The sequence below is a fragment of the Petaurus breviceps genome, unplaced genomic scaffold (assembly GCF_028583685.1).
Source record: "Petaurus breviceps papuanus isolate PSGF00001 unplaced genomic scaffold, PetGlider_PUasm1.0 63, whole genome shotgun sequence".
Classification (NCBI taxonomy): domain Eukaryota; kingdom Metazoa; phylum Chordata; class Mammalia; order Diprotodontia; family Petauridae; genus Petaurus; species Petaurus breviceps.
This window is the reverse complement of record NW_027186418.1, coordinates 253,686-272,575: the sequence shown is the minus strand read 5'-3', so window position 1 is coordinate 272,575 and position 18,890 is coordinate 253,686. Positions and strand designations below refer to the sequence as shown.

General features: G+C 41.1%; 1 protein-coding gene across 1 annotated transcript in view; it reads right to left on the bottom strand.

Moving 5' to 3' along the window:
• Positions 1–18,156, bottom strand: part of LOC138173649 (cholesterol 24-hydroxylase-like) — a 53,400-nt gene extending 35,244 nt beyond the window's left edge. Inside the window, 4 exon segments of the mRNA XM_069103700.1 lie at positions 4,512–4,598; positions 8,178–8,251; positions 15,163–15,244; positions 18,146–18,156. Coding sequence (XP_068959801.1) covers positions 4,512–4,598; positions 8,178–8,251; positions 15,163–15,244; positions 18,146–18,156 — 254 coding nt within the window.
• Positions 18,157–18,890: the final 734 nt, after the last annotated feature.

Genomic DNA, 18,890 nt, shown 5'->3' with positions numbered 1-18,890 from the left:
AGGAGAAAGGTAGAGATAGAATAGGATAAATTATCTCACATAAAAGAGGCAAGAGAAACTATTACAATGGAGGGGAAGAGCAGGGAAGTGAAAGGGAATGAGTCAACCTTACTCTCACTAGATTTGGTTTAAGAAGGGAACAACATACACACTCAATTGGGTATCTTACCCTACAGGAAAGTGGGGGGAAGGGGAAAAGAGGGGGGATGATAGAAAGAGGGCAGACTGGGGAGAGGGTAGTTAGAAGCAAACACTTTTGAAAAGGGACAGGGTCAAAGGATAAAACAGAATAATTGGAGGGTAGGATAGGATAGAAGGAAATGTGTCTTTCACAATATGACTACTATAGAAATGTTTTGCACAACTACACATGTATAACCTATATTGAATTACTTGTCTTCCCAGTGGGGGTAGGTGAGGAGAGAAGAAGGGAGAAAATCTGGAACTCAAAGTTTTAAAAACAAATGTTAAAAAAAATTGCTATTACATGCAACCGGGAATAATAATATATAATAATATTACATGTAATATAATAATAATAAATCCATCTTGCCCTGCAAGAAAGTAAGAGGTAAGGGGATAAGGGGAGGGATGGTGGGGGGAGTGAGTGGAGGATATATGAGAGCACAGACTGGGAGAAGGAATAATTCGGTATCCTTGCCATCTTGTGGTGGGGAGTAGGGTAGAGATGGCGAGAAAATTTAGAACTCAAAATCTTGTGGAAATAAATGTTGAAAACTAAAAATAAATAAATTATAATTTAAAAATAATAATAATACATTTTTAGCTTGACTTTCAAAGCCCTCCAGATTCTTTTCCCAATCAAACGAAATTTCTCCATCAGGAGCCTCCACTCTGGCCAAGATGATCTCAACGTCTGTAGTGGTGAACACAATATTCAAGGCACCAATGGCAACTATGAATTGGTCAGCATAGTTCTCAATTGCAAATATAACAGACTCTCCATACATAAGACAGAAGCAAAACACTTATTTAAACTCCAGAGAGCCAAATCCCAACAAAGAAGTTAATACACCAAGCACAGCAGGGAGCCACACCATCCTTTAGCCTTCACACAAACACTCACAAGCCTTGCTGTCTCCTTGGATGCATCCTCTCCTCCCTCTAGCTCTAACTGCTCTGACTCCCAGCTTGCTATGTGCTCTGCTCCACCCATCAGCAAGCTCCTCCCACCACAGGCTCCATGTGATTACATTCGGCCTCTTAGGGGGCAGACAATATCTTCCAAGCAGGGAAGATCTTCAAATTCTCATTCCCATTACAATGTCCTCTGGAAATATTTGAGAAATTCCCCCTCCTGAACCTTTTCCCACAGGATATTCCCTTTGGGAGTGCATTCACCACTACTCTCTGTTTCTCTGAAGCATAATCTCGACCCTATTTTTCCACTTTTCCTCTCTTCTTCCTCCTTAAACAGCATCTGCTCCCAACTCCTCCTTCCCCATATACTCTGTAATCCAGTGACAATGACCTTCTTGCTATTCCTCAAACTAGACACTATCTACTGACTCTGGCATTTTCACTGGCTGTCCCCCATGCCAGGAACACTCTCCCTCCTCTCAGCCTCCTGGCTTCCTTTAAGTCTCAGCTAAAATTTTACCTTCTGCAAGAAGTCTTTCCCCCTCCTCCTTAATCTTAGTGTCTTCCCTCTGCTGATTAACTCCAAGTTTTCTTGTATTTGTCCTGTTTGTACATAGTTGTCTGCATGTTGTCTCCCCCATTAAACTGTGAGCTCCTTAAGAGTGGGGATCATATATCTTTCTTTGCATCCCCACCACTTAGCAGCACCTGCTACAGAGCAGATGCTTAGCTAATGTTTGTTGATTGGCTTTCTTTAAGGTCTCACTCAAACCTTTCCTCCCCTGAAAAGTCATCCCTGACCAGACCAATCCACTCCACAGAAAACTTGCTCTTCTGAGTCCCTACTGTACTCCTGAGTCTTTATCCCATTCTGTCTTGTATGGAATTCCGCAAACATGTATAAAGTGCAAGGCATCATGTGGTGGTCCTGCAAAGACAGCCTAGATTCCCAGGCCTCGAGGTCTTTATCTTCCACAAGGAAGACACAATATGTATACAGACAGTTCTTGCTTTACATAAGGGGACCTCTACTGTAAAAGGAATAATTAGAATCTCAGAATGTGGGAAAGGGAGAGTGGGAGAGGAGGATGGGAGGCCCTCACCTGTGGAGGAGAGGGCCAGCATATGGTTCAAGGTCATGTGGGAGCCAAGAACAGAGAAGTGAGAGCAGCAGGAGAAACCCATGGGCAAGCAATCACTCGTGGGCCTGGACAAAATTGAGGGGAAAAAAAGGGCCTGGACTGGGGCAGGTGAGTGGAGCAGGGCAAAAGTGGGGGCTTGGGGTGGTCCCAAGGCAAAGCCAAGATCTGGGGGTATGGAGGTGCAGTGTTCTCTCCTTGGGTCTGTTCTGCTTTCACTCAGAGGTTGTTTTTTAATTTTTTAGTCTTTTTTGGGGGGGTGAAGGTTGGGGGGAGGAGGCCACAGAGGGCAGGAGCAAAAAGAACACAGCACCGTGCAGTTAAAGTTACAGCTGAAAGGACTGAGCAGCCACAACAAAAAAGAGGTGCTGACCTGCCACCTGACAGTACATTCAAAAAGGCCTTTTTCGCTAAAGGTAAGAAATGAAATAAGTAGGAAAAACTGGGCAAATTTCCTCATTTGAAAGCTCCTGGAACTCACAGAAATGGGCCCTTCTTCAAATTGCTATAAGAGTCCCTAATTTCAAAAGGCCGTAGTATTAAATAAAACTGGAAAGGAGGGTTGGAGCTTCATTGTAGAAAGATTTAGATTAGTCTGAAGAATTTAACTTGGGTCCTAGCGACAATTAGGAGCCCCTGAAAATTTTGTGAGTGGGGGAGAGACATAACTAAACCTTTGCCTTATGAAAATTATTTTTGGTAGCTGTGTAGAGAATGGATTAGAAAGGAGATGCTGAAGGCTTGGAGAGCAATTAGTAGTTCAAAGTAATAGTCCACACCAAAGGTAATGAGTTAGAATAGTGGTAGTGAGTGGATAGGAGGGATTTTGTGGAGACAGAATTAAATATTGGGGGGTAGCTAGGTGGTGCAGCAAATAAAGCACCAGTCCTGGAGTCAGGAGAACCTGAGTTCAAATCCCGCCTCAGACACTTGACTAGCTGTGTGATCTTGGGCAAGTCACTTAACCCCAATTGCCTTGCTTTTCAAGGGCAATACAAGGTGACTGGAAGAACAGTCGTGCCTCAAAAGAAATTACAAACTTTGGAAGAAGGGCATATTTGGGGGCATAGGGAAGATAATAAATTCCATTTTGGATATACTGAGTTTAAGCTGTGGATAGACTATTTAAATGATAGCTGGTCAAGAGGGACTGGAGCTCCAGAAGACAGGGATTTGATCTGAATATATAGATTTTGAGGTCATCTGCATTGAAATGATAACTGAACTTGTGGCACTGGGTGAAATCACCATTTCCATTAAATTCAACAAATACCAAAGAGAGGATGTGAAGACAGAATGCAGTCCAACAGAGAGTCATGGGAAACAGCCATCTCTAGGGGATGACAGACACAAGTAAGGGGTCCATCTTTAGCTATCTTTGTTCAGATGCTCAAAGAAGCTGTAATTTCAGTGACTGTGCCTTTTATCCCTTAGAATTCCCCTGCCAGGGGCAGCCAGGTAGCACAGCGAATAAGAGCACCAGCTCCAGTGTCGGGATGACCTGGGGATCAAATCCGGGCTCACACCCTTATTACCCACCCAGAAACACCTGGCCATATAACCTTGAGCAAGTTACTTAACCCCAATTGCTTAGGGGCGGCCAGGTGGCTCAGCGAGTAAGAGCACCAGCTCCAGTATCGGGATGACCTGGGGATCAAATCCGGGCTCAGATATTTAGCACCACACCCAGAAATAACTGGCCATGTAACCTTGAGCAAGTTACTTTACCCTGATTGCTTAAAAAAAAAAAAAAGAATTCTCCTGCCATCCATTACCTAGCAGACACTCAGAATCACCAAGTCCCAGAATCAAAAGAGACCTTGGCAAAAACACAGTCCAAGCCCTGTTTGGCAAGGAAGGAAACAGAAAGCTAAAGCAGGGAAATCATATTCCCAGGATCACACAACTGGTAAGCATCAGACATAGTCATCAAAATCAGGTCTTCTGCTCCTTCTACCGGGCCAGGCTGGCTCTAAAATAAGGGTTATTACTTAAAAGAAAATTTTGTTTTTCTTTACCTGACCTGATACCTTGCTCCCAATTCCACTCACCCTCTCTATCTCCTTCTGAGTTAGCATATCAATTCTTCTCTCAGTCAGGAAACTGTTATATCTCTATCATTGCCAAAAGCAATAAAAAGATCATTTTAGGGCAAACTAGAAACATTTGAGACGTAGTCCTGGTAATTCCAGTTACCCCAGTCTTGTACTTCTGTGTTCTTAACATCCATATGCATATGATTTACTATACCACCTTCTACTCCCCACTCACCTTCGGTGAAAAGCTAGATCCAAAATTCTCCGCTGCTTCTGCCAAAGTTCATGATCCAATTCTGACACCAAACCTCTCCCTAAAAATCTTAGAAATACAAGACACCAGGAAAAAGAAATGTTACAGATCATAATCTCTATGTCCCTTAATACATAATCTTGATGAGTTGCTATGGCCCAACCCCCCCCCCACAAAACCCATACCCCCCCCCCCCCCGAAAAAAAACCTAGTGGCCAATCTATATATAGCTAGGCTGGTCCTCAGACAACAGGCATATGGCCCTTCTAGATTCGCAGGAATCTACAGAATTTGGGCTTCACTGACAAAGCCTTGGAAAGGCCAGGCTCAATTCTACCCCAAAAGAAACACTGGAGGAGGATGTAAATGGAGGTCTGTTATTGCTGTTCAGTCATGCCCAACCCATTTGGGGTTTTCTTGGCAAAAATACTGGAGTGATTTGCCATTTCCTTCTCCAGGTCATTTAACAGATGAGGAAACTGAGGCAAACAGGGTTAGGTGACCTGCCCAAGGTCATGCAGCTAGTAAGTGTCTGAGGCTGGATCTGAACTCAGGAAGAAGAGTCTTCTTGACTTTTGTAGCGGCAAGCACCCCAGCATCCCCAGGGTTGCTGCCACTACAGGTTCTTGGATCTGCTTTGTTAAAGGAAAGCAACTCAAAATGGGTTAACAAGCTTAATTTAATCAGTCAGACATGTATTGTTTACCTCATTCAGGGGAAAAAGGTCAGCACCCTGAACTTCAGAATACACAGACAGAATTATCAAGACAGAGAAACAGATCAAGTAGACAGTTTCCAAACTGTCCAACCATTACATCCATACCAAATCAACAGCTGGTTTTCAAAGCCGAGGGCTCTCAACAATGGCCTCCCAGAGTTTCATCTGATCAAATCACAGAACACTTCTCAAAGTGAGCCCCAAAACAAAGCCTCACATCAGGGCTTATATAGCCTTCTCCTGGCTCAGAGAATGTAACAACTTTCTTGACCCACTGGCCAATCATAAAGTATCTACTGAAAAATAAGCCTCCCACCCCAGGCTCCAGGTGCACTTTAGCTTAGGGGCAGGGAAGATCTTAAAAATTTACATTCCCATTACAACTCTAAGTATCCACTGTACCACCATTTGCATTATAATAATAGCAATAACAAGAGATGCTCATATTTCAATAGAGCTTTGCAGCTTACAAAAATTTTGGCAGTCACACTGTGAAACAGGTTATGTATCTATCATACAGATGAGGAAACTGAGATCTATTTAGCAGAAACTTGGGCAGAAAAGTTTATGCCCAAGACTTCAGAGTTAGGAAGAAGTTATGCTCAAGTCCAGTCCTCTTCCTACAATACTGCCTCTCCTTACCTTTCTCTCATGTTTCATTATTTTCCATTATGAAAACCAGAGTCTAACCATGCAGCAAAAACCACCCACAAAAACCCCTTCTCATCCAAAGGACATGCTGAGTGCAGTGCACATACCTCTCTCTAGCCTTTCAAAAGGAGGAATGATGTTCCCAGTCATTACATGGGGGAACTCCAAAATCTAGAATTACCAAAGGAAATTAAATTATACTGATTCTGTTGTCCTTTCTAAGACAGTGAAGGGCACAGGGACATTTTAGGAAGTTTTTTTTTTTTAAAGACTGAAAGAAAATGCTAACCCATCTATTCATCAAGCATTACACTAAATGATAATCTGTTGTATATACTTTACAAATTGCTTCTGTAGGGGAAGCTAGGAGGTGTAGTGAATAGAGCACCAACCCTGGAGTCAGGAGGACCCGAGTTCAAATCCAGCCTCAGACACATAACACTTACTAGCCATGTGACCTTGGGCAAGTCACTTAACCCTAACTGCCCTGCCTTTCCCCTCCAAAAATCAAAAAAAAAAAACCAAATTGTTTCATATTACTTTATTTGATCATTTCAGGTATTATTATTCCTTTTTACAGAAGAAGAAACTGACGCTCAGTCACACATGTCTAACTTCTTATGGGGTATCTCAAACCAGATGTCTCCTCAGCATCTTCAACTCCAACACAGCCTAAAACAGAACCATTATCTTCCCTTTAAAGTCTGCTACTCTTCCTAACTTCCTTACTTCTAGTGACAGCACCACCAAAATCCAATCACTCAGACGAAAAACTGGAGAATTACCTTGTACTCTTTCCTCTCACTGCCCATACTCAATCAAATGGGAAGTCCCACTGATTTTATTGCCACCATCTCTATGGGGTGTCCCAAAAAGTTTTAGTGTAACTTCAAGCTTAAACAGCTTAAATAGTTTTAATAGCTTAAAGCTGCATTAAGACATTTAGGACAACCTGTAGATAGAATAAATCCTTAAATAGAGATCTGCCCGTTCATCTACTTACTCCTATTCACATCACTCTAGTTCAAGTCCTCATTATATTCTCACCTGGGCTATCACAATAATCTCTTAACTGATCTCCCTGCCTCTCTTGTTGACTGTCTAATCTATCTTGCATATGATAAGAATTAATTCTCCTAAAGCACAGAACTGACCATGCTATTACCCCCCTCAAGACTCTTACATGGCTCCCAACTGCTCAGAAAAAAAAAATAGAACCTGTTTTGTTGGGCTTTGAGATATTCTAGCATCAGGCTCCAAACGACATTTCCAGTCTCCTTATACTCTACTAAATGAGCCTCATTTTCCCTGACAGCACCTGAGTTGTGCAGTGGTTAGAGCACTGGACCTAGAGTCAGGAAATCTTGGGTTCAAATCCTACCTCAGACACACTTAATAGCTGTGTGAGCTTAGACAAGTCACTTAATCTCTGTCTGCCTCAGTTTCATCATCTGTAAAAGAGAGATAATAAAAGTGCCTGGCTCCCAGGACTATTGTGAAGATCAAATCAGGTCATATTTGTAGTGCTTTGCAAACATTAAAGCATTACATAAATGTTAGTGATTGTTATTTCTAATTTCTCAAAGCACACTCCATCACTTATACCCAAAATGGCTGCTTCTATCCCACTTTTATTCTTCACCTACTGAAGCCCAGCTTGGTATAGGGAGCTTAGTGTCCTAGATTGAAAGAGTCAGGAGCCACCTGGGTTCACATCTGCCTCTGCAACTTACCAGTTGTATGGTCATGAAGAAGACATTTAACTGCTCTGAATTTCAGTTTCCTCATCTGCAAAATGGGGATGATAACACCTGTAGTATCGACCTTACAGGGTTTTTAAAAAGGATTAAATGAGATAATGTGTATAAAATGCTTCGTAAATCTTAAGGCGCTACAAAAAAGTCAGTTACTATCACTGTTGGTATTATGAGCCTTTCTCTTAAAGGTCCTGCTTTGACACCACTGCTTTCATAAATCCTTCCCAAATCTCCCCAACTAAAAGGAATTATATCTTTCTTCGATCTGTTAAACTACTTAATCTCTCCTTGACAATTCAATCCCACTTCAACTTGTAGTAGTCTATACAGGCTGAAATTCTTCAAACAGGCAGGGCTTGTTTAGTTGCTCAGTGATGTACCCCTGAACACAGTAGACATTTAAAAACATCTGGTGTACTGAACAGAATTTATTGGACCCTAGGGATGAGGTCCCCAGGGAATGACTGAACCCATCAGTCTTTTCTACTCATCCCAAATATATTTTGTTATAATATCTTTTACCTTTCGCCAAACAAACTCTGTAACTTCGAGTAGATACGGGCATCCTTTTTATACTGGGGGGACAACAGGAATACCTAAAGAACAAATTAAGGTTATCTTCCTTTTATTAGTATTACACATCTGCATATCTCTTATTCTTCCTTTAAAGATACTAAGAGTGGACGGCTATGTGGCACAGTGAATAGAGCACCAGTCCTGGATTCAGGAGGACATGAGTTCAAATCTGGCCTCAGACACTTAACAGTTACTAGCCGTGTGACCTTGGGCAAGTCACTTAACCCCAACTGCCCTGCCCTCCAAAACAAAACAAAACAAAAAAAGCAGCCTTGTGCAGAACAGTGAGAAAATGCCAAGGATAGGGTAGTCTATAGTTTATTGAAGGACAAATTATGTATTTTTAAAGATCTCCCTCCTTTTGGGTATATTAACTATAACTTCAGTTCATTAAATACAGCAGGTTCTGTCATAATGAAAAGAGTTCACCAACAGTCCCCAAAACAGAATTCTGTTTTCTAAGGGCTGACCTAATGAAGTATGGAGACCTTAGTGGCAGCTAGGCAGAGTGCTGGGCCTGGAGTCAGGTAACCCTGTGTTCACATCTTGCCTCACATACTTACTAGCTACATGTAAGTCACTTAACCTCCTCTGTCCCAGTTTTCTCACCTGCAAAATGGAGATGATAATAATAGCACCTCCCTCCCAAGGTTGTTTCAAAGATCAAATAAGATAGTTGTAAAACTCTGCAAACTTATTACCTTTTTGCATCTTGACTGTCTTCCAATATATTAGCTATCCCTTCCTGCTTTGTGGCATCTGCAAATTCGATAAGTGTGCCATCCATTCCTTTAACCCAGTCATTGATAAAAAATGCCAACCAGTGTGATAGCAAGTCCAGACCCCGGTGGCATCCTCCCAATCTGACATTAAATCATCACTGACTACTGTTGGGGTCTGGTCATTCATCCAGGACAGGATACAAATACATAGAGTTGTCTTAGCCAGTATCTTTCCCACAAGAATGGGAAAACATGCTCCGCTAAACGCTTCAGAAATAGTACGTAAACTGTATATCCACAACATTCTAAGATCTAACAGTTTGCTAACCTTGTCAAAAGTGGAAATAAAGTTATCACCGCATGATGTTCTTGATGAGAGTCTGCTAGCTAGGTCTTTTTTTTTTATCATATCCTTTTCTTCTTACCTCTTCATTAACCACACTGTTAGTCAAGTATTCAAGCAACAAGCATTTATTAAGTGTCTACTATATGCCAGGAACACTTCTGGGTGCCAGAAATACACAGACAAAAGTGAAACCATCCTACCCATCAAGGAGTTTATATTGTAATGGGAAAGACAATATGTAACACACCCAAGGTAACCTTGAAGGTGTAAGGTGAAGGTGTTAGTTGCCTGAGGGGGTGAGGAAAGGCCTCCTGGCAGGAGATGGCATTTGAACCAAGTCTAGAAGGAAGCCAGAGATTTCAAGAGGAAAATGAAGGCGTGAGGACAGTTCAAGCAAAGGGAACATCCAGTGCCAAGGCCGAGAGACAAGAGATAAGAGTATCATGTGTGAAGAATTGCAGAAAGACCAGTTTAGTTGGACTATGCAGTGCCTGAGAGTAATGTTTAATAAGTCAAGAAGGAAGAATGGGGCCATTTAAAGAATTTTAAATGCCAAACAGAGAACTTTATCTCAAAGGCAATAGGGAACCACTAGAGGTTATTGAACAGAAGACTTTGGTAGCTAAATGGGAGATGGACAGGAGTTAAAAACTTGGGTCAGGAAGACAAAAAATGGGCCCATGCAATATTGCAGGTGAGCAGTGATGAGAGCCCTAACTAGAATGGTGGTTTTGTGAGTAGAAAAAAGGAGCTGTCTATGACAGATGCCATGGAGGTAGAAAACACAAAATCTGGCACCTGATGGAAAATGTGGAGTGAGTGAGAATGAGTAGCTGAGAAGGATAATGCAACCTGGTTGAGAGGGAGGATGATGGTGTCCTCATCAAAAATAGGAAAGTTTAGAAGAGAGTCAGTGAATGGTGGATGACTGCTAGCATGGGTTCTTAGATCTGCTTTACTAGGAAAGACAGCTGTTTAAGGGGTCAACAATCTTTTATAATGAAATTCACTAGTTCAGGGGAAACATCAGTACCCTGAACTTCAGAGAAAATACAAGCAGAGAAATAAAGACCCAATATAGCTGTCTGAAAAATTAGCATGGACCAACAGACAGATCCAACAGTATGACCAAGGCAATCCATACATGGTTACCAGACAGAGAAGCACCAATATCTGGGTTTTTCAAAGCCAGGGGGTTCCTTACTGGCTACCCAGAGTCTCAACTGGTCAAATCACATGCACACTTTTCTAATGAGTGGGCCCCAAAGCTAAATGCTAATCTCAGAGTATATATACCCTTTTTAGAACCAGAAGACATCACAACCCTCCTGACTCAGTGCCTAATTAGAAAATAACAAAAGGTGTGAAAGCCTTCCTACAAGCAAACCTCCCCTAAGCAAGCTTCCTTTAATGGGCGGGAAGATCTCATATCCCATTAACATTACTGGTGCTTTTGGGAGGGAAGCAAATGAGTTATCTTTTGGATGTGCTGAATTTAAGATGCCTCTAAGAAATTCAATCTGAGATGCCCAAAAGGTGGTACAACTGATACAAAGCTGGATCTTGGGAGAGAGGTTAGGGCTAGCTATACAAATCTGGAAATTGTTTACTTAAAGATGATAATTAAACAATGGAAGCTCATGAGGTCACTAAATAAGAAAGGAGAAAGAGAAAAGAGAGAAGAAGGCCTAGGACAGAGGCTTGAAGGACACTCACAGTAAATGAGAGTGTCATGGATAATGATTAAGTGAAGGTAAGGATGGGTCAGAGAGGTAGGAGATCCAAGAGAGAGCAGTGTCGGGAAAATCCATAAAGGAGAGAGTACCCAGGAAGAAAGTCTGGCCAGCAATGTCAAATGTTGCAGAAAGTTCAAATGCAGGGGAAGGGGGGGCAGCTAGGTGGTGCAGTGAATAGAGCACCAGCCCTAGAGTCAGGAGGACCTAAGTTCAAATTCGGCCTCAGACACTTAACATTTACTAGCCATGTGACCTTGGGAAAGTCACTTAACCCCAATTGCCCTGCCTTCCTTCCTCCAAAAAAAGAAAAAGCAAAAAAAAACAAACCAAGCCAAATTTGGGGGAGGCTAAATGGCGAAGTGAATAGAGCACTAGCCCTGGAGTCAGAAGGACCTGAGTTCAAATCCGGCCTCAGACACTTGACACACTTACTAGCCATGTGACCTTGGGCAAGTCACTTAGCCCTAATTGTCCTGCCTTCTCCCCTCCAAAAAACAAAAAAAGAAAAGAAAGTTCAAAGGGGAAAATTAAGAAAAGCCATTAGATTTGGCAATTCAGAAATCATTAGTTACTTTGAAGAGAATAGTTTCCGTTGATTGCCGAATTCAAAAGACAGATTACAGGGGGGTTATAAGAGAGTGAAAAAAGAAGTGAAGGCTTAGGTTTAGATAGAGTTTTCAAGGAATTTAGCTAAGGGGAGAAGAGATATAAGATGATAACTAATAAAGATGGAAGGACCAAGAGAATGTTTTTTAAGGATGGAGAAAACATGGACATGTGTGTAAGTAACAGGGATACTGAAGATTGAAAAAAAAATTTGTAGGGATAATAGGACAATCTGCTGGAGAAAATGAGAGGGGATGGGATCCAGAATACATGTAGAGGGATTGGCTTTGGTAAAGAGAAGGCCAATTTATCATATTGAGGAGAAAAAACTTGGAACCGTGGGAAAAGTGCTGAATTTGGGGTCAGAGAGCATGACTTTGTTGAGTCTCCATTTGTGAAATGAGTGGGTTAAAGTAGACGGCCTCTGAGGTCCCTTCTATGAACTTCTGAACCTGATTCTGAGTCTCCCTAATTCTTTTTATTACGCCACACAGACAGCCTCTCCTCATCATTGTAGGTCTCCCAACAAGGCTAGCTAGAAGACCACTTATTAGGGGATTGTAAAGGACATGCCAGCTTCATTCAGAGGTTAGACTAAATGATCTCTGAGGTAGCTTCTAACTCTGGGAATTCATGATTCTATAGTGTTCTTATTTATTCTATTATTCTATAGAGTTCTTATTTAAACACCTTTTCACTTAAAGGAATTCACACAATATATTTTATCTTCTACTGTGTGGGTTTTGTTGGGGAGTTTTTGGCTCCTGATCATTACTTATTCTTCAATAATCTTAAAGTTAGAATCAGTGTTTAGAAGAAATATAGTTTGATGTTGTGTTCAGTTGTTTTAGTTGTATCTGACTCTCTGTGACCCCAGTTGGGATTTTCTTGGCAAAGATACTGGAGTGGTTTGCCATTTCCTTCTCCAACTCATTTTATAGATGAGTAAACTGAGGCAAACAGAGCTAAGTGACTTGCACAGGCTCTCACAGCTAGTGTCTGAGGCCGGATTTGAACTTGGGTCTTCCTGACTCCATGAATGGCACTCTATCCACTGAGTCACCTAGATGACCCTAAAAGTAATTTTTCAGTCATGTCCAACTCTTCATGACCCCATCTGGGGTTTTCTGGGCAAATTAGTGGAGTGGTTTGCCATTTCCTTCTCCAGTACGTTTTATAGATGAAGAAAATGAGACAAATAGGGTTAAGTGATTTGACCAGGATTATATAGCTAATAAGTGTCTGAGGTCAGATTTGAATTTGGGAAAATGAGTCTTTGTGACTCTAGGCCCATCACTCTATTCACTGAGCCACCTAGTTGTCCTTGAGTAACTAGTATAAATAATTATACAAATGTGTGTGCATGTGCATGTGTGTTTATGTATGCATGTAAATGCAAGTGACAATCTCTTTCTATGCCTTATCAGGATATGAAGAAAACTCTAGATTCTCAAAGTGTAAGCCAACAGAGCACAGTCTATGGCAGATCCTACATCAAGTTAAAAAAGTTTTGCATACAGTTCTGGCAATGAAATATATATGTCTCATCCAAGGCCTAGACTAGCCAGGTGAGGAAAGGCTCATCACCAGAAGCCTGGCTATTAGGTGCTGAATCTTTTCAGTCATTGAATCTGACTTGGGCATAGAAAAACTGAGATTTGCATTGATAAAAAGGGCCTAGAGACATTATTCACTTAGATTTTAGGAAGGCATTTGATGTTCTCATCCTCTTTCTAAAAAAAAGATGGAGATATGTAGGAGAGACCAGTGCTTCTTAAATTGTGGGCTGAGACCCCATATGGGGTCACAAAAAATTTGGCAACAATAAAAGGTTTCTGAACATTCAGTGACCAAAAATTAGCAAAGTTAAATGGATGCAGAACAGGCTGAGTGGCCAGATCCAAAGAGCAGCCATTAATGATTCAATAACACCTTAGAAAATGGTCCCCATCAGTGTGCCCTAGAAACCTGTCTTTGGCCCTCTTCTGTTTGAAATTTTTATCAACAACTTGGGTAAAGATATTGATAGAATGATAATGAAAACTGCTGGTGACACAAAGTTTGAAGGGATAATAGTTAATACAATGGATGACAAGGGTTGAGGTCTCAAAATATTTTGCTGTACTAGAAGGCTGGGTCAAATTCAATAAGATATAAATGAATGAGGATAAATGCCAAGTTTTGCACTTGGTTATTTTAAAAAAAATCAACCTCCCAAGCTAAAAGAACTAAAGCAAACTTAGACAGCATTTAGAAATCTACAGCACCCAAAAGTAGGAAAGCAATGAGGGTCTTATGATCTCTCTTGGTTAGAAAACATTTGGAGTGTTGGATTTAGTTCTAAGTGCTCTATTTTAAAAGGGCAAGTTGGATAGATCAAGCCACAGGACAAGGAACTAGGGACAGAGTGGAATGGGCCCTGGCTCTTTGAGTCAGAGGAGTTGGGTTCAAATCCTGCCTCTGGTACTTTATTACGTGAGTGAGTTTGGGGCAAGTCACTTAATCTCCCTTGGTCTCAGTTGTCTTATCTCTAAACGAGGGGGTTAATCTGAATGGCTTTGGAGGTCCCTTCAAATTCTACATCCATGACTATATGTTTGGCTTGAAAAAAAAGATTTGGAGGAGGGGTATAATAGCTTCAATATTTGAAGGGTTATTATGTGGAAAAGGTTTTAAAAAATGTTTTCCTTGGTGAAGAACAAGTCATGTAAGCTGCAGGAAGGAAAATTTAGGCTTGTTATCAGGAAAATCTCCTAAAAATTAAAGCTATCTTTATGTGGAATACCATTGCGGCAGTTAGGTGGCACAGTCGATAGAGTGCTGGGCCTAAAGTCAGGAAGACTACTCTTCCTCGATTCAAATCCAGCCTCAGACACTTACTAGGTGTGTGCCCCTGGGAAAGTCATTTAACCCTGTTTGCCTCAGTTTCCTTATCTGTAAAATGGAGAAGGAAATGGCAAACCACTCCAGTATCTTTGCCAAGAAAATGCCAAATGGGGTCACAAAGTGTCAGAAATGACTGAAATGAGTGAACAACAACATGTGGAATGGGCTGCTTCAAGAATTAGGGAATACTCTCTCGTCAATAGTCATCAAGCAAAAGTTGAAGGACCACTTGTCTGGTAGGCTGTAGAGCACTGAGCTTGTTTAAGCAGAGGTTGAAGCAGATCACTTCTGAGGTCTCTTTCAACTCTGATTCTGTGATTCAGTGAGTGGCTACCACAGTGAAATCACATATTTTTGAAGAACTGAAGTACACGCATGCCCTCGTGAACACACACACACACACAAGATCACAGGCATTAGAACAAAAAAGTATCTTGGATATAATCTATTCCAACCTGTCTTTCCCCCTTGTTTTACAGATAAGGAGAGGACCACGGGAGTCAGAAAACTCACGTAAGGTCATACAGATACAAATAAGTAACAAGGCTGAGATTTGAACTCAGGTCTTCTGACTTCAAATCCAGTGCCCTGTCCATTATTACATAATTGGCAGAGGATGGATTCAATTTAAATACCTTAACTAACTTAGGACTTGTAATAATCACTGAGGCTCGGTGAAAGACATTTATACGTACAATTGGTCCATATTCTTTGGCCCTGTGGAGTAAAATGAGAGAGAAAATAGTTATGTTCAAAAAGAATTCAGTCCCTGTGAAATAGCTCAGCAGATGCCACGTCAAAATGTTTTTCAGAAACAGAAAAGAGACTCCTGTGCTTTAGTTTACATTTCTTAAAAAAAAAAAAACAATTTTTTTTGGGGGGGCGGAAGGCAAGGTAATCAGGGTTAAGTGACTTGCCCAAGGTCCTCCTGAGTCCAGGGCTGGTGCTCTATTCACTGCACCACCTAACTGCCCCTAAACATTACATTTCCTTTAATATTATAACATTATCAGACCTCATAAGCAATGCTCTAGTCTCTCAATCATAATTTAGTGTTTTGACAAATCCTTAAGTATCTACTAATTCCAGAACTTTGTACAAAAGTCTTTTGTCCAATGCTTTATCATGTCCTGGGGATACAATGCTTTATCATACAGAGCACATAATGTTTGGATAGACCTGGGTCTGAAGTCAGAAAGCTTCATCTTCCTGGGTTCACATCAAGCCTCAAGACACTTACTAGCCGTGTGACCCTGGGTGACCCTGGGCAAGTCACTTAAACCTGTTTGCCTCAGTTTCCTCATCTGTAAAATGAGATAGAGAAGGAAATGGCAAACTGCTCCAATATCTTTGCCAAGAAAACAATGGGGTCATGAAGAGTCAGACATGACTGAAAACTACTGAGCAGCAACAACATATAATCCCACAAGAAGCAACTGTATTAAATGCCTCCTATACACCCAGCACTGAGGAGACAAAGACAAAATCAAACAACTCCTAAGTCTTCAAGGAGCCTATATTCTATTGAGGGGAACAACATATGCATATCTATATCTATATCATCTATATAAGTATGTACCAACTACACACGAGGTAAATGGGGAGAAGAGAAGGCTGGGGCCTGGGGAGAAGAGAAGGCTGGGGGCCAGGGGGCAGAATCAGGAGAGGCCTTTGTGGACCATGCTGTACTTGAGCCGAGCCTTTCCAGAAGCTGGGGATTCTAGGAAGCAGAGGACAGACAGGCTTATAGGACAGCCTGTATTGAGGGTCTTATCAACCTTGAGAGGCTTCCAAGTACAAGGCCAGAGGAAGAAGAAAGCACATTTATAATCTAAGAACCACACTAAGTGGAGAGAGGCTCTGGCTGCTGGGTGATGAATTTTTTTTAACTATGGCAATTTATGATGATCGTCAACTAAGAAACAGAGGCTGCAATCTGCTTCAGTGGGTAGAATGTATCCATGAAGGAAAGTACAATTCCTTCACAATATCAAATTAATGATGTCTAATGTATTTCACAGAAATTTTTTGTTAAAGTTTGCAACAAATCTTGTCACAAAATCGCATTTAAAACACCTCAGTCAGTAAAACAATTTCTAAGTCCAAGGTGATGAAATCAGAATAGTATATTTAGAAGCAGAAGAGATCTTCACAGTCATCTAAATCCAACCCCTTTAATTTGTAGTTAAGGAAACTGAAGCCTGAAGATATTAAGTCATACAGGTAGTAATTGGTAGAGTCAGAATCTGAACCCAGGTCCTTGGACTTCAAATACAGCATTCTTTCCTCTGTACCATAGGACTTCACAATCATATTCCTTCTACTGCCTCCCTCCAAGAATGATTTCTTTGAAGGTAGTGCTGTATGGAACAGCATTTGTCTGTCAATTACTATACTCAATGTTTTACTGTACTGATCTAAGACACCCCCACATATGAGGTACTTTTAATAAATAAAAGGTTTTCAGTGAACACTAACCTCTTCACTATACATATAGCATACTTTGGGGTCAGAAATCCTAAGAGTTCAATCAGAAGTCCACCAACAAAGTCTGTGACCTTTGTCTTTGCAATCTCTCATAATTGCAATCTCTGTGGGGGAGAGTTTCTCAGAGTTCAGTCAAACACATAAAGAACATGTGTTTATCTTTTTACTTTATTTTATTTTTCTCAATTATATGTAAACAAAATTTTAAACATTCATTTTCTCAAATTTTGAATTCCAAATTCTTTCTATCCCTCCTTCCTTTCCTTTTCTTCCTCCCTACCTTTGAGAAGTCAAACAATTTGATATAGATCATACATGTGAAGTCATGCAAAACACATTTCCATATTAGCCATGTAAGCATACACTTATCTTTACACGAAAAAAAAAAGTCAGCCTTGGCTTGAACCAGACTCTAACATTCTGTCCCTTCTTTACTCCCCTCAACAAATTATAATGCTCAAAAGTCCCTAAATATGGTTCTGCACATTAAGGTGATAGTTAACACCTTGCTTGCTTCTCTACCAATCATTACCCTTGGTGAATTACAGAAGAAAATGTAGGTTTGAGGTTATGAAAAACTTCCTGACAATTACAACTATGACAAGGTAGAATTGGTGCAGTTAGAAGAAAATGGGCTCCCTCCCCCTGGAGGCTGGCAAACAAAGACTAAGGGGGGAAGGAGGGGGACTGACAGATTGTTTTTGTTGTTGAGTCCTTTCAGTTACATCTGACTCTGTGACCCCATTTGGGGTTTTCTTAGCAATGATATTAGAGTGGTTTACCCTTTCCTTCTTCAGCTCATTTTATAGATGAGGAAAAAGTATTCTTAGTCAAATAAGGTTGAACTAATTGGCCTTCAAGATTCCTTCTAAGATCGAGATGTTGTAATTCTGTTTAAAGGTATATATAAGAAAAGCTAGAAAAAAAAATCTATATTTGGTCCAGGAAGGATGGTGACATTGAAACATTGAAAGTCATAAAGTATTATGCTGCCATGGGTGGGGAGGAGAGGGAGGGGGAGCAAATTTGAAACTCAAGGGATTATAGAACTGAATCTTGTAAACTGAAAGTAAACAAACAAATTAATAAAGACAAAAAAAAAAAAGGAAAGTCATAAAGGAGTCCAGTTACCCAACATGCATCCTAGCAAAGATCTAAAAAGTGCACCATTTAAATCAAACAATGATCAAGAAATCCAAATAGAAACAATAGTAAGCTCTATTATCCATACCGAACTACACAAAAAGAAAATGAGAAGCATGTCAAGCACTAGGAAAGGGGGCCACCAGTGAAGCTAGCGCATGCTCAGGCATACAGGCAGAAAGCCTGCCAATCCTTAGACAAGGCTCACTCCAAGAGAACCTGAAGCCTGCAGCATTGTTCCAGGGGAACTGGGGGTGGTGAAGAGGGAGAAAGCCCAGACACAGTTGTCATGGAAGTTCAGGGGGCAGAGATCTAAAACCCACAGCTCTCTGCATTGCATATGGGGTAAAGAATCAGTAGTGCTCTGATCAGGAAGTCCCCGAGAGGCCCCAAATCCACACACCCCCCCTGCTGGGGATGCCCCAGAGGGGCATCAACCTGCCAGGGGCTCTGAGCACAGGTACACTGGGGGTGGTAAAATCCAGTAAAAGGCACCCAGAAAATTGAGGGCTGGAACAAAAGACTGCCCATCCAAGACTGCATGAGGAAGGTAGATCCTGGTGCTGGTACTAAGCCCCAAACTAGGAACTGACCCTAGAGATATGAATAAACAGAGGCACTGAACACTATGAAGAAATATCATGCATAAAGAAGCTCTCAAAAGGCAGAATGAGAAGAAAATAATTACAAAAAGTAGAAATGGCTGAGAGAAAAAATGTCTTGAGCACAAGGA